Source organism: Acipenser ruthenus, chromosome 9 (assembly GCF_902713425.1).
Source record: "Acipenser ruthenus chromosome 9, fAciRut3.2 maternal haplotype, whole genome shotgun sequence".
NCBI classification, from domain to species: Eukaryota; Metazoa; Chordata; class Actinopteri; order Acipenseriformes; family Acipenseridae; genus Acipenser; species Acipenser ruthenus.
Window position 1 is genome coordinate 59,604,557 of NC_081197.1, and position 13,993 is coordinate 59,618,549.

A 13,993-nucleotide genomic window follows, 5' to 3' on the forward strand; every position below is an offset into this window, starting at 1 on the left:
GGAGGTCACCATCTGCAAAGGGCCTCCTTCAAGCCTCTTGTCAGTTGATTAAAGCTGCAAGATTTGTGACCATAGTTAACTTACTTATGGCACCAACATATTGATTTGTATTTACAAGTATCATCGTAAATCTTCTCATTACCCACACAGCATTATATCACACATGCATCTTCAAATGATGTCTTTGTAAATGTGGAGCAAAGATTGCTCTTCCAGCCTAAACCCTGAAATCAATCTGGCACAAGGTCACAGGTTCCATTTGATTAGGAAAACACTTCAGTGAATCGTCATGATTGTCTACTGCAATTCGTTTTAGGCAATGCAAACCCTAAACTTTGTGGAAATGCCTTCTGGGATTTCCCAGCTGCTTTGGGAGGCGTGTAGTGTAACATGAGACTGGACATGTCGCAGTGACCATGCACTCTCCAGGGGTTAGCCAGTGTCTCACACAGCACTGTCAGTTACACCTGAGTCATGTGATTCTCCCATTCACACAACATGGAATCAAACCGCTACAAATGTAAACAAAATCGCTTAAACATGTCAATTGTTAAAACGCCCCCCTCTTTCTTTCCAAATTCGAATTTCAAATGACTTCTTTTCATGGTTTTAACATTAATTAGAACTCAATCCGATACAGCCTGATGGAGACTCCAGCAGTGGCATCATGTAATACATTTTACATGATTTAAAATTCAATAGTTTTCTTTTTAAACAAAGGCAATGTTACTATTCTCATTAACAGGGCTGGCAATATCACTTGATCACTATTGTTTTCTGCCTGCCTATAGATTGTCTATTGTTTTCATGTCGCACGTCTGTCGTCATTTGTTGCAGACAGATTCAAGATTAATGGCAATGTGCTTTTGTTTCCCCAGATTGTTCACAGGACTCTTGCAGCAATGCTGGGCTCTCTGGCTGCTTTGTCTGCATTGGCTGTGATTGGTGATGTAAGGTTTGATATATCTACTCCATTTGTATCCCTTTTAAAGTCAATAATCTCTGCAAAGGAAGTTCACAAAACAACTCTCTTTACTATGTCATTTCATGTCTATTATCACCCAGTAATGGCTCTTTGATCAATATATTATGAAAGTTCAGAGATGAGTAATTCAGCTGTAATGCAGATTGCCCTGTCCAATGTTTTAGATAAAAAAACAAAACTATTGCTAATGCTAAAAATCTACAGTGCAATTGGGTTAAAAGGCTTGATAATCACTACTTTTAACCCTCCAGTTTGAGATGCATACACGTTGTCTTTTCCCGGTATTATTCTACAGTATATGAAGCATGATGAAACATTACCTATAAGAGACTCCAGTCTCATATCCTACATGAGAAACACTGCCTATAAGAGACTCGTGTCTCATACATGAGAAACACTACCTATAAGAGACTCTAAACAAACCTTTCCACTAGTGCCCTCATCAGTGTAATGATCCCAGTAGCTGACCCACTCCTCTCACCCCCTTACTGTTGTGAATAGCCCTTGTATTTTTATGCTGGACTTGCTCCCTGTCAGCTGGTAGGTGTTTGTGTAGAGGTTTGTAAATGGAAACCCTTCCTTATTTGTGCATCACCCTGGCATTTATTATAATTTACTTTATTAAACTTGCATTTGTTTCCCCTTCGCTTACTGCATGTTTTCTACAACTCCCAGGTGCTTTTTGTTTTTATGTGGTTGGTCGTAAAATCAAAGCCTAATTAACAGACTTGTAGGTCCTTGGGAACCCACTCTTCTCTCAATTGAGTTGTTTGTACAAAGTCTTCACTAAAGTAGCAAAAAAAATGTTGCTTTTGAAAACAAGGGTGTGTTTTTCAACGTCCATCTTCTCTAAAAATACAGCTTCTGAAAATCAGGCTGTGGGCATCCTTCAGATAAGAGATACATGAAGACAAATGCTGCACAGCAAGAAAGATGTATGTAGGTGTTTATGATCTGTCATTCAAATGGCAGTTTCTCATCTGAGAAAAGTGTGTGCTTTACTGCAGGTCAATTTGGAGAAGTAATTTGTAGAAGACAGGTGCTCTATTGCAATACAGCTGAATCTCTGAGACCTGTGTATTTTGGCGAGTGAGTGTCTCATTGGCTGTGGCGCCTCTGTGGATTAGGGAAGCAAAACCAGCAGAAACTGCTTCTCATCGTGCTACAGCGAACCCCGCTGTCCAGACCCCCAGAGAGCTCATAGCGGACACCTGCAGGGCTGGCCTTTGTCCTCCAGAGGCCGGTAGCTGACAGCTGCTCTCGAGTTCCTGGGTGTAAAAGAGGAAGCTGGCTCGGTCGCTGGATCGGAGGATGCCCACTGAACCTCCGGATCTCCTGAGCTGTGTGGGGAATTGCTGCAGTGAGGAGAGAAAATAATTGGACGTTCCAAATTGGGGAGAAAATCGGGGGTAAAATAATTGGGCACACTAAATAAAAATAATAATAATAATAAAAAAGAATAAATAATTGTCTGCACTTTTATGCACAACCTTTTTATAACAAAGCTGATTTCCTTGACACTGTTTATTTAAGCTCATTCAAGTAGAGTATATGAATACATGAGTATTAACCACAGTGTGCGTTTGCAGGCTAATCACCAAGTCGGTGATTCTGCGGGATTGACTGATAATTGCATTCTTTGATTGCAGAGGCCAAGCCTGGTTACAGTGGTGGAGTGGATTGATTATGGAACCCTTGCGCTATTGTTTGGCATGGTAATTACAATCTTTACAGCAGGGAATCAAATGGGTTTACAAAAGCACAAGTGTTTTTAAATAGCTTTTTTTTTTCATTTGTCAAATGCCCTAAATCTCCAGAGGAGTGTGCAGGATATTAGTTAGGTGGATGAAGCTCACATATGTGGGCTATCTTTGACATTACAGGCCAGCAGTGTAAAGCCCCTTTCACAGTGGTACTCCTTCCAGGGTCCCGACCCGGGTTCTGGCTCCCTGGGTCACAATCCCGCGTAGTGTGAAACCATGTAGCATGGTGGCCGTTCGTAAGCCGATGAAATAACAAACAGCCGTGCCTGCGTGAAGGTTTCACTTTCACAAGGAACATTTCTCTTTATTCTGTTTAGCCATATTTGTGTTGATTTTGAGACACACCATGAGCCAGATTGCAGCAGGGATGAAGAAACATTTGCTCTAATCAACATTTGAGCCGATTGTTCAATCCAGAGAAGCTAGGATGGAAGCGTCTGTAACAAGCTGCTTGCGGGCATTGATACGTGCGTTGTGTATTTGCTTCTGTCACCCAGGTCGACCCGGCTTTATCAAAAGCAGTGTGAAATCGCGTAGCTGACCCGCATGACACCGGGTCCCAACCCGGGTAGGTTCTGACCCGGGTAGAGCATGCCAGTGTCAAAGGGGCTTAAGCAGTTTCAACCCTTTTGTAAATGTACTGCAAGGTCTTCCGGACTTTACCAGGCAATTAAAAAAATGAAATAGTGGCAGCTAATTCTTCTTCTTTAAGAAGGCCTGTCATTATCATTGCCGGGCCCTTTGCATTCTCCTTTATGAATAATGCTATTCACTTTTAATATTCGCACTTCATTCTGTTATTATGCGCTGCACAAACAGGCATTTTCTAATGAAAGGTCAGATGCAAATGCAGGTCCTTTGTCTTCCAGTCTCTGATTAATAACAATGAGCAGAGCTGATTGATTGCATGTGAATGTGTGTTTTAAACTGGGACTGCACTGTAGACTAGCCGCTGGTAATTCATGCTCTTGTGATGAATCTAACTAACAATAGCGCAGAAATATACACCATACAAGCTTTTAGAAACCATCATTTGAAAAGGCTTTTTACTTTCTAATCATTTATAATATGGCATGCAACTTTACATGGCGCACTGATATTATACATGCTGTACACTCATCTGCAATTGCATTTGTGGAGGAAAAAAAAGAATGCAGTAAAGATCCTGAATAATATGTATCCCTTCTGCATGTTGGTGTCCTTACTGCCCATATCCTCTTCCTAGTTATGTAATGATAGTGCTGTCACACACAGAGTTTGTATCCGGTATGCATTTCTTAAACTTCTAATGAATAATCTGATACACGGCAAATGTTGTTTTTAGTTTTTAATGTCTGTTTGTTTCTGTATTCTGTTTAGATGATTTTGGTGGCAATATTTTCAGAAACTGGATTTTTTGATTACTGTGCTGTCAAGGTAAGCTCATTGAGATATATATATATATATATATATATATATATATATATATATATATATATATATATATAATATATATAATATATATATATATTATATATATATATATATATATATATATATATATAATATATATAATATATATATATTTTTTTTTTCCAATTGTCATGGAGATGAATAAAAACTTAATTCATAACTTCAGCGGCCAACATTTAAGAGAATACAATGAGGTTTTGGGTTTAGTTGTAATGGTTATTATTTCTCAGTGTGGTAGAGGAATGTCAGGAAATGGAAGGTATTGTGGAATGGCCTTGCTCAGTTGCTGTAATGTTTTTCATTTACTTAGACAAGAAGCCAAACAAAATCAATACCCCATAGTAAACCATATCAATAGCTAAAAACAAGTTCTCCAGCGCACAAGGATCAGACTTTTCGAAGTTATATCTCTGAACATTGTCATCTTGTCTGTAAAAAGTAGCTGTCAGCCAAAAATGACAGTACAGGTCTTAAACACACCAGTATGTTATACAGGTCTTCAAAACACCAGTATATTATCATAGCAGTTACTTACTAGCTTTTCTAGTGGCCTGTGTGTGACAATGAGAAAGATTTCAAAAGGAAGCGTGCTTTTAGTGATGAAAGTCCCTGCTTAATCCCTCTGAAGGGTTGCAGTCTGTGTGTGCTCCTGTATTGGAAGAATACAAATAATGTCCTGTAGTGCTGCTCCACAGGTTTGCCATCATTCACTGTCTGGTGAGGTTGCGAGCACATGCAAACCGTGACACTTTAAATGAGCAGCAGCATATTAAGTGCCTTAAAGGTGTGCAAATTAGATTTGCTGGAACAAATTCAACTTGGCATGGTAAACCTGTTGAGATGTGTTCACTGTATGAAATAGGAAATGTTCATGCACTATCTGCTGCGTAACTTTAGCTCACAGTGTTTGGGTTTCTTGAGAATGCCAGTGGATGATACGCTGATCTTAAATCATGAATAGCTGCAAAATGTCTTCTGTATGCATCCCGTACATGTCGTACACAAGTCTAGCATCATAAATTGTGGATTTATATACTGGTAACTTTCAAAGCTTATGCAAAGTAGACATTACATCTACACAAACTCATTTCTAATATGTGGAGATAAAAGGAGAGGAAGGAGGCTCAGAAACTATGCCTCCCTTAGATCAGTACATGATGTTGACCACTGATGAATTACAATCTATGATAATTCATATTTCAATTCACACATTTTGATCTCATGCAGCTAAAACAGTAAATAAAGTAATTGGTGTTCTGTTGTATTCTCTGTGTTTGTCAGATAAGCAAGGTGCTTCACAAAACAAGCACGCTTCCTATTTGTTTGGCATGGTTTGTTGTTGGAATTTGAAAAGCGTACCAAGACTGCAAAGTGTTTGTGAGTGGGCTGTTCGAGTACTTCATGATCCCTTCACTAGTGCAATGTCCCCAACTTCCTGCAGTGGAGATGGATTTCAGCGTGTTATTAGAGAAGGATTGACCGGGCAAAGAGCAATGCCCTTTTCTATACATGCAGCGGCACAGAGAGAGGTTCATTTAGAGGAGCCTGCCCTGCCCTTTGTAAAGAATGATCATTATGAACTTTGTATCGTGCCTTTTGCATTAGGCATGTATTACGACCAGATAAAAGAAGCAGCTTGTTAGTTAAGAGCCATCTGCTAGAAGAGTGAATGTACTTGTACGTATTGTGCAAATCCTGTGAGTTATACAAATCACGAAGGTAAACGCCTCTGGCAGCCACAGACAGTATTTTCCTGGGTCTGTAAATTGGCTACCCATTAATTTGGAAAGAAGAGCAGTGTACTAATGAGGCCAGCTGTGCATCCGAATGGCATTCAGATGCAGTGTTACTGCAACAGCCAGTTATCCTTTCCAATAATTAATAAGCAGGTCTGGAATATGGGTTTGACCTTCCATTCGGAAAAATCTTGGACACAACGGACCAGACTTATCAAGGTCTCTTTACACAAAAATGCAATTTGCGCGGTTTATTTCCCAGACACAATATAAACTGGATATAATCTGGAAGGTTAATTTTAAGAACCTAAAGTAAGTTATCAGTTTATTTTTCTTGTAAATATTTAAGAGTAAGTAGCTTTAACAAAAACTGTTTAGCCTTAGACGAGATGTACGTCCTCCATTGGAGGCCTGTGGGATTCTGGGATGTGGCTGCCCTCTGTCTTACCATTCATCTCATGATTATTGTATTTTTCTCCTATAGGCTTACCAGCTCTCCAGGGGAAGGGTGTGGCCCATGATTATCATTCTCTGTCTCACTGCTGCCATTCTGTCTGCTTTTCTGGACAATGTTACCACTATGCTTCTCTTCACCCCAGTCACAATAAGGTAACCCTTGTTACAGGTGTCTTCTAAGAAGCTCTGCTGCAGGGCTTCATGATGCAGCTTGCCAAGGGGTTGCAAGATCAGAATGCAGTTTTAATAGCGATTATCTGTAACTTTCCTGAGACCTCATTACCATAGAACTCAAATACCAGGAAATCCATACCGCTGAGTATTGCCTCCGCTGAGTATTTTGAATGGGTTTCATACATCTTTGCTTAAGCTCAAGTTAATGGAAGCAATTGTATTTAAGTCTAGTGTTGTAGCAATTTAAATTTGATCTCCTTTTTCGCCACCAGTTGTAGATCTGATCATTATATTGACCAGTAAAAAGTGTTAGTTTTCTCCTTTTCTGGGCTCATGCTTCAAGAGTGAAGGTGGTAAACATTTGGGGTTTATTTATTATTATTATTATTATTATTATTATTATTATTATTATTATTATTATTATTATTATTAATAATTCTATTGAGGGCTAACTGCATGCCTCCTTCATATTCTAGCTTGCTAAATCACATTCATTCTGATTTGCATTAATACGGTTTAGCTAAAAAAAAAACATATTCTTAGCATCATCAGTTCTCTAATTTGAACCTAACCTATGAATCTGAAATACTAAGATTAGAAATGTAATGAATGTGGGGCTCCCGAGTGGCGCATCCAGTAAAAGCACTCGCTAGAGTGCAGGATGCGCTCTATAGTCTGGACGTCGCCGGTTCGAGTCCAGGCTATTCCACAGCCGACCGTGGACGGGAGCTCCCAGGGGGCGGCGCTTAATTGGCCGAGCGTCGCCTGGGGGGAGGGAGGGTTAGGTCGGCCAGGGTGTCCTTGGCTCACCGCGCAGCAGCGACCCCTGTAGTCTGGCCGGGCGCCTGCAGGCTTGCCTGTAAGCTGCCCAGAGCTGCGTTGTCCTCCGACGCTGTAGCTCTGAGGCGGCTGCACGGTGAGTCTGCAGAGTGTAAAGAAGCGGGCGGCTGACGGCACACGCTTCGGAGGACAGCATGTGTTCATCTTCGCCCCTCCCGAGTCAGCGCAGAGGTGGTAGCGGTGAGCTGAGCCTAAAAAAATTATTGGGCATTTCAAATTGGGGAGAAATAATAAAAACTAATTGGCAACGACTAAATTAAATAAAATAATAAATAAGTAAAATGTAATGAATGTATTCTTTACAGTAACCCCCCTCCTGTCTAGCCCATGGTACTGCACAGTTCAGTTCTATTACTTTCTCGAAATCCAGTATTTCCAAATATGGCTTATTTCATGTCCACTATCCTTTTTGTCCCTAAATCCTTGCATATAATCCTGTAACCTATTGTGTGGAATCATCATGCACTGTTTATCACAGAAGAATTCTCAAATGTGCACCTCCGCTGTCAAGTGACAGGAAATTCCCCTGATCCAAAAAGAATGCCGGATCGTAAACGCAGGATTATATGCTCTGATTTAATGCAAGATTAACCTACAGTAAGAAGGCTATTAAGAGGCATTAGCAGAGTCTTTAGTGGAGTTCAGTGCTGCTGCTGCTGTGAAAATAGATGCATTTCACACGTGTTAGTAAAGCACAGCAGCATGGCAGGTGCTGGAGTTGTACATTGGTTCATTAAAAGGACTCTTAAACTCATTTCATATCCTACCAATAATTGTCTGGATTCGCGTTCTGTTTGCACAGTTTGTCATCTGGACGCCTTTCGACGCACAATAACCCAGCTTGAAATATTGCAAATGAAGTGAAGGGTTAAAGCAGTCTAATCAAGACTTAAGGGCTTTTCTGTGTCTGTGTTTTACCCTGCAGGTTGTGCGAGGTGCTTAATCTAGACCCGAGGCATGTCCTGATTGCAGAAGTGATTTTCACAAACATTGGAGGAGCTGCCACAGCTGTCGGGGATCCACCCAACGTGATCATTGTCTCAAACCAAGACCTGCAAAAGAAAGTATGCAATTCTTACTATGCTACTTGTGGCAGTAGGGGGGCGTACAGTAGCCTAGAATCCTCTATGGCTTGAGATCTTCTTGCCCGCTTGTAAATTAGGCATTTCTTAAATATTTTATAGACCCCTAATTTTAGTAACAGGCAATGTGGAGCTGCTCTCCAAGGAATCATTTACCAAAACGCATCCTGACTAAGATGTAGCTTGTACATTCATTTTGTGATGCCTTCATTACCACTCAGGAACTTTAACTGTTGAATGCCCAAATACTGTTTTTTTTAAGCATTTTGAGGACAACTTGACAAGCATGTGAAACGATGGAAATCCTTTTAATCTAAGTAATAGGAACAGTATGGGGGATTAATGCCCTGCTACACTGTGCACTCGCCTTCCACCTTTGACCTTGCTGCTGTGAGTCTTTAACATATTGTTATAAAAACATCACACACACACACACACACCCTCACACACACTCTCACCCTCACACACACACACACTCTCACCCTCACACACACACACACTCTCACCCTCACACACACACACACACTCTCACCCTCACACACACACACACACACACTCACCCTCACACACACACACACACTCTCTCACCCTCACACACACACACACTCTCACCCTCACACACACACACACTCTCACCCTCACACACACACACACACACACTCTCACCCTCACACACACACACACACACACACTCACCTTCACACACATACTTACCCACACACACACACAAACTCACCCTCACACACTCACACTTACACTCACCCTCACACACACACCCTCACACTCACCCTCACACACACACTCTCACACTCACCCTCACCCTCACACACACATGCACACACTCACTCTCACACACTCGCACTCACCCACACACACACACACGCACACACACACGGGAGTCACTCATTCAGTTCATACTGTATGACAAAGGCATTTTCGGTTTTTATTAGTGATCACTTGATGGCCCTATTTGCAATAGAGGTTATAACATTTTTGCAACGAGTCCTTAAGATTTTAAATCCGGGAAAAGCAATTTAACTGAATTTGCTTTTTGTGTTTGGTTTGAATTCAAATAAACCCGAAAACAAAGAACCTTATGTTCCCAGTCTTCTCTGTGCCCTACTCATTCCATGTCAGATCAGCACACTTTTTATATGACCTCATCTGACTTTAATGCAAACCACCACAGAAGATGGGTAGGTACGTGTTGCAAGTGCTGTGGACCAGTATCTTCATTGCACCTGTGTGAACGTCTAATCAGATGAAGTGTCGTGTACAGCAGTTTGTGTGTAGGACAATTATATTGATCTCTCACATAGAAGCAGGAAACACTGCAGCTTTATCAGACTGTTTAAGGTGTTTGTTATCTTGTGAGCCGACGGTGAAAAGGAATCCGATTAACAAAACAATGTAAACAAACTAGGGTGTAAATAAGGTCTGCTGAATGTGCACAGACCGAACCGTGGTGAAATGTTGTGAATGTGAACTTTATTGTGGAGCCCGCAGCTTTCATTTAGACTTCCTGTTCCTCACTTTTCTCCGCTCCTCTGAAGATTTCCTACTTTCAGTCAGCAGAAGCTGTTGAGCTTTAGGGTTTTCTTAAGGGCAGATGTCACCTCTGACTATCTACAAATCCATTTGAAATAAACCCTCTGCGCTGAGGAGGGTACAGGAAGCAGAACACTTCAAAGATGGAAAAAAGAAAAGAAAATAGTTTTTCCTTTTGGACCGGGTTGGGGTAGGTGTGTATTAGGGGTGCAGGAATTGAACGATATGCGTATTACAAGAGACACTCCCAGTTTGACTTGAGTTCCTGCAATTTCTTGTTACATTACGATGTGTGTTTCTGCCCACCACATTCACAGGCTACTGCTGTTGCATAGAGGGTTGTTTTATTTTACTGGTTGGATAACCTGGAATAAACAGTTTAGTTGCAGGTGTTCTTTTTATTTCCTGAGTTCACACTTCACTTTCATCATGTGTCAATGCATGCAGCTCGCGAGACTCGACTCGGTGATGTTTGGATGATTGTCTGGTGTTTTTTCATCATGTGTCAATACATGCAGCTTTTAGATTTGTCTCAGTGATGTTTGCAGGATTGTCAGGTGTTTTGCACGGTCCTGTTCTTTTAGATTTGTCTCAGTGATGTTTGCAGGATTGTCAGATGTTTTGCACGGTTCTGTTCTTTTAGATTTGTCTCAGTGATGTTTGCAGGATTGTCAGGTGTTTTGCACGGTCCTCTTCTTTTTAGATTTGTCTCAGTGATGTTTGCAGGATTGTCAGGTGTTTTGCACGGTCCTCTTTTAGATTTGTCTCAGTGATGTTTGCAGGATTGTCAGGTGCTTTGCACGGTTCTGTTCTTTTTAGATTTTTCTCAGTGATGTTTGCAGGATTGTCAGATGTTTTGCACGGTTCTGTTCTTTTAGATTTGTCTCAGTGATGTTTGCAGGATTGTCAGGTGTTTTGCACGGTCCTCTTCTTTTTAGATTTGTCTCAGTGATGTTTGCAGGATTGTCAGGTGTTTTGCACGGTCCTCTTTTAGATTTTTCTCAGTGATGTTTGCAGGATTGTCAGATGTTTTGCACGGTTCTGTTCTTTTAGATTTGTCTCGGTGGTGTTTGCAGGATTGTCAGGTGTTTTGCACGGTCCTGTTCTTTTAGATTTGTCTCGGTGGTGTTTGCAGGATTGTCAGGTGTTTTGCACGGTCCCCTTTTAGATTTGTCTCAGTGATGTTTGCAGGATTGTCAGGTGTTTTGCACGGTTCTGTTCTTTTAGATTTGTCTCGGTGGTGTTTGCAGGATTGTCAGGTGTTTTGCACGGTCCTGTTTTAGATTTTTCTCAGTGATGTTTGCAGGATTGTCAGGTGTTTTGCACGATCCTGTTCTTTTAGATTTGTCTCGGTGGTGTTTGCAGGATTGTCAGGTGTTTTGCACGGTCCTCTTCTTTTAGATTTGTCTTGGTGATGTTTGCAGGATTGTCAGGTGTTTTGCACGATCCTGTTCTTTTAGATTTGTCTCAGTGATGTTTGCAGGATTGTCAGGTGTTTTGCACGGTTCTGTTCTTTTAGATTTGTCTCGGTGGTGTTTGCAGGATTGTCAGGTGTTTTGCACGGTCCTGTTCTTTTAGATTTTTCTCAGTGATGTTTGCAGGATTGTCAGGTGTTTTGCACGGTCCTCTTTTAGATTTGTCTTGGTGGTGTTTGCAGGATTGTCAGGTGTTTTGCACGGCCCTCTTTTAGATTTGTCTCGGTGGTGTTTGCAGGATTGTCAGGTGTTTTGCACGGTCCTGTTCTTTTAGATTTTTCTCAGTGATGTTTGCAGGATTGTCAGGTGTTTTGCACGATCCTGTTCTTTTAGATTTGTCTCGGTGGTGTTTGCAGGATTGTCAGGTGTTTTGCACGGTCCTGTTCTTTTAGATTTGTCTCAGTCCTGGCCTGTAGAGATGTCGTTCTATGATGGAACTTTACTCCTCATGCTGTCTAATCTATTTTGAGATTGCATGAAAATCAGTCAATAGAACTACCAGTCTGCCTTTTCTGAGAAACAGATTGATCCTATTTGCATACCCCAGATAGTTCCATTGCTTTCAAGATTGTGGATAAAGGGGTAAACATGTGCAAAAGAATCATTAGGGCTCAAATTAAAATGATATTATCTGTTTCGCAACATAGTTGAAAAGAATATTATTTTCCAAGGTGTAGTTGGTTTTAGATTTTTCTTTTTACTGATCACCACAATGCTAATGCTGTACTAATACCTGAAGCATACCCCTTGGGTTTGGGCTTACTGCAATTGGTGTGCGTTCTGGTATTTGAGTAAATAATAGCCATGCATGGTCAAGTTCAAGGGTTAGAAGACATGTGTTGCAGTAGCCAGTGCATGAGTGCAGAGACCTCACTGCTTCTTATCACTTAAAGGGTTCTATTTCTTTATTTGAAACAACACCTCTGTGGAGATTGAGAGAGGGGAGTGTTGTTTTTCAGGCTGTGGGCATGAGCAGGAACCATGTCCTTAACAGCAGATTGATTGTAGGATTTAAGTAACACTGCATACTCTTAGCTGAAGTAATCTGTTAAGCTCCAATCACCCGTTCAATCCTTGTTGAAAATGAAACTTTAATGAAAGCCCCCTCTACATACTAATGAATGGATAATACCAGGTATCTCTGTGGCTTAATGACAACGACTGTAGCCAAGTGTGCTACATGAATGAGCCATGCCATTCTGGATTAGGAGACCACAATACAATATACAAGGTTACCATTGTGCGTACGGCTGTTTCTAAGGTTAACCACTTTTAAAATACATTTGTTTATATTACTAATATTATTTTATTTAATTATACAACTTGACCCACGCTGACTCATGACACAATACACTGTACATACTTATATATGTATATTGTGCTTGTTATATAAACACAATACTCATTAACAGTTAGGGGAGTTTGGTTCGCTGGTTAATTCTTTCTGGAATAACAGCACTGCATGGATTTACAGGAGCATCCTTTATTTATCCCACAGCTAACCTGGATTGTGGTTTGGTGTTTGGTAAAGCCAGATGCTTAATTGAATTCCAGCGTCTTCATTCATGGACAGTGTGGAGCACACGACAATGCAGAGTGTGTAATTCCAGCGTCTTCATTTTCATTCTTGGGAATATTCCCCTGAGTCTTAACCCAACAGTGAAACAGAACCCTAAATTAAATCTATAAGAAACCGGTCCGGTAGACAGATGTTTCCTCGTTCCTCCTTCCTGAGATGGCTGGCTATCCAGGTTAAAAGGAATTGTTGTCTTTTCTTCTCTCTGTTGAATAGGCAGTTTCATTAGTTTAGCGATTATAAAAGTGAACCACCAGAATGTGGGTTACACACTGGAGAAGTGAAATTGAATGGGGTATTTCAAATTTGGGAGAAACTGAATCTTATTGGACAATCCATAATCTAAATAAAAAGAAATCAAACTTGGTTAGCGCTGCCTTGTTAGAAAGCTGCTTTGATATTGACGGCCCTTGGAATCTTTCAGTTGGGTCATGAACAAAAAGCATTGTAATTGGGTGATTTCAGTGGTATTTTTTTGTAAAACACGAATCGTAGTGGTTTTCAAAAGAAAGATTGTCTGACTTGTGTCACTAGGTTTTATGTACGTGGGAAATAATAAATCCTCCACTAAGTCGTTAGATAGTTTTGCACACTTTTTTCAGGTAACACTTTACATTGGGTGCTTAATTACTGTGTATTTACATATTAAATGCATGTGTACTTGCACATAATTACAATGTTATGCATAGTTACAATGCTCTTAACATGTAAATCTTTTTACATCATACAGTACACAATTGTATGAGAAGGGTTAGGATTAGGGTTATATCATGCAAACAATGTTACAGATGTCCATTGTAACTATGCATAATAACATTGTGTAATGTGTTTAGGAATTAGCTACAATGTAAATGCATGGTAATGAGAGACCGTTCATGTAAAGCTTTTCCTTTTTGAAATGCTGTT

The 13,993-nt window shown here is 40.6% G+C and overlaps 1 protein-coding gene across 3 annotated transcripts in view; it reads left to right on the plus strand.

Annotated features, from left to right (window-relative positions):
• Positions 1-13,993, plus strand: part of LOC117406380 (P protein) — a 107,351-nt gene that overhangs the window by 50,690 nt on the left and 42,668 nt on the right. For all 3 annotated transcript variants that reach the window (XM_059030368.1, XM_059030367.1, XM_059030369.1), the window contains 5 exons: positions 879-950; positions 2,635-2,700; positions 4,108-4,164; positions 6,421-6,545; positions 8,332-8,470. In XM_059030368.1, the coding sequence (XP_058886351.1) occupies positions 879-950; positions 2,635-2,700; positions 4,108-4,164; positions 6,421-6,545; positions 8,332-8,470 (459 nt within the window). The remainder of the gene's footprint in view (positions 1-878; positions 951-2,634; positions 2,701-4,107; positions 4,165-6,420; positions 6,546-8,331; positions 8,471-13,993) is intronic.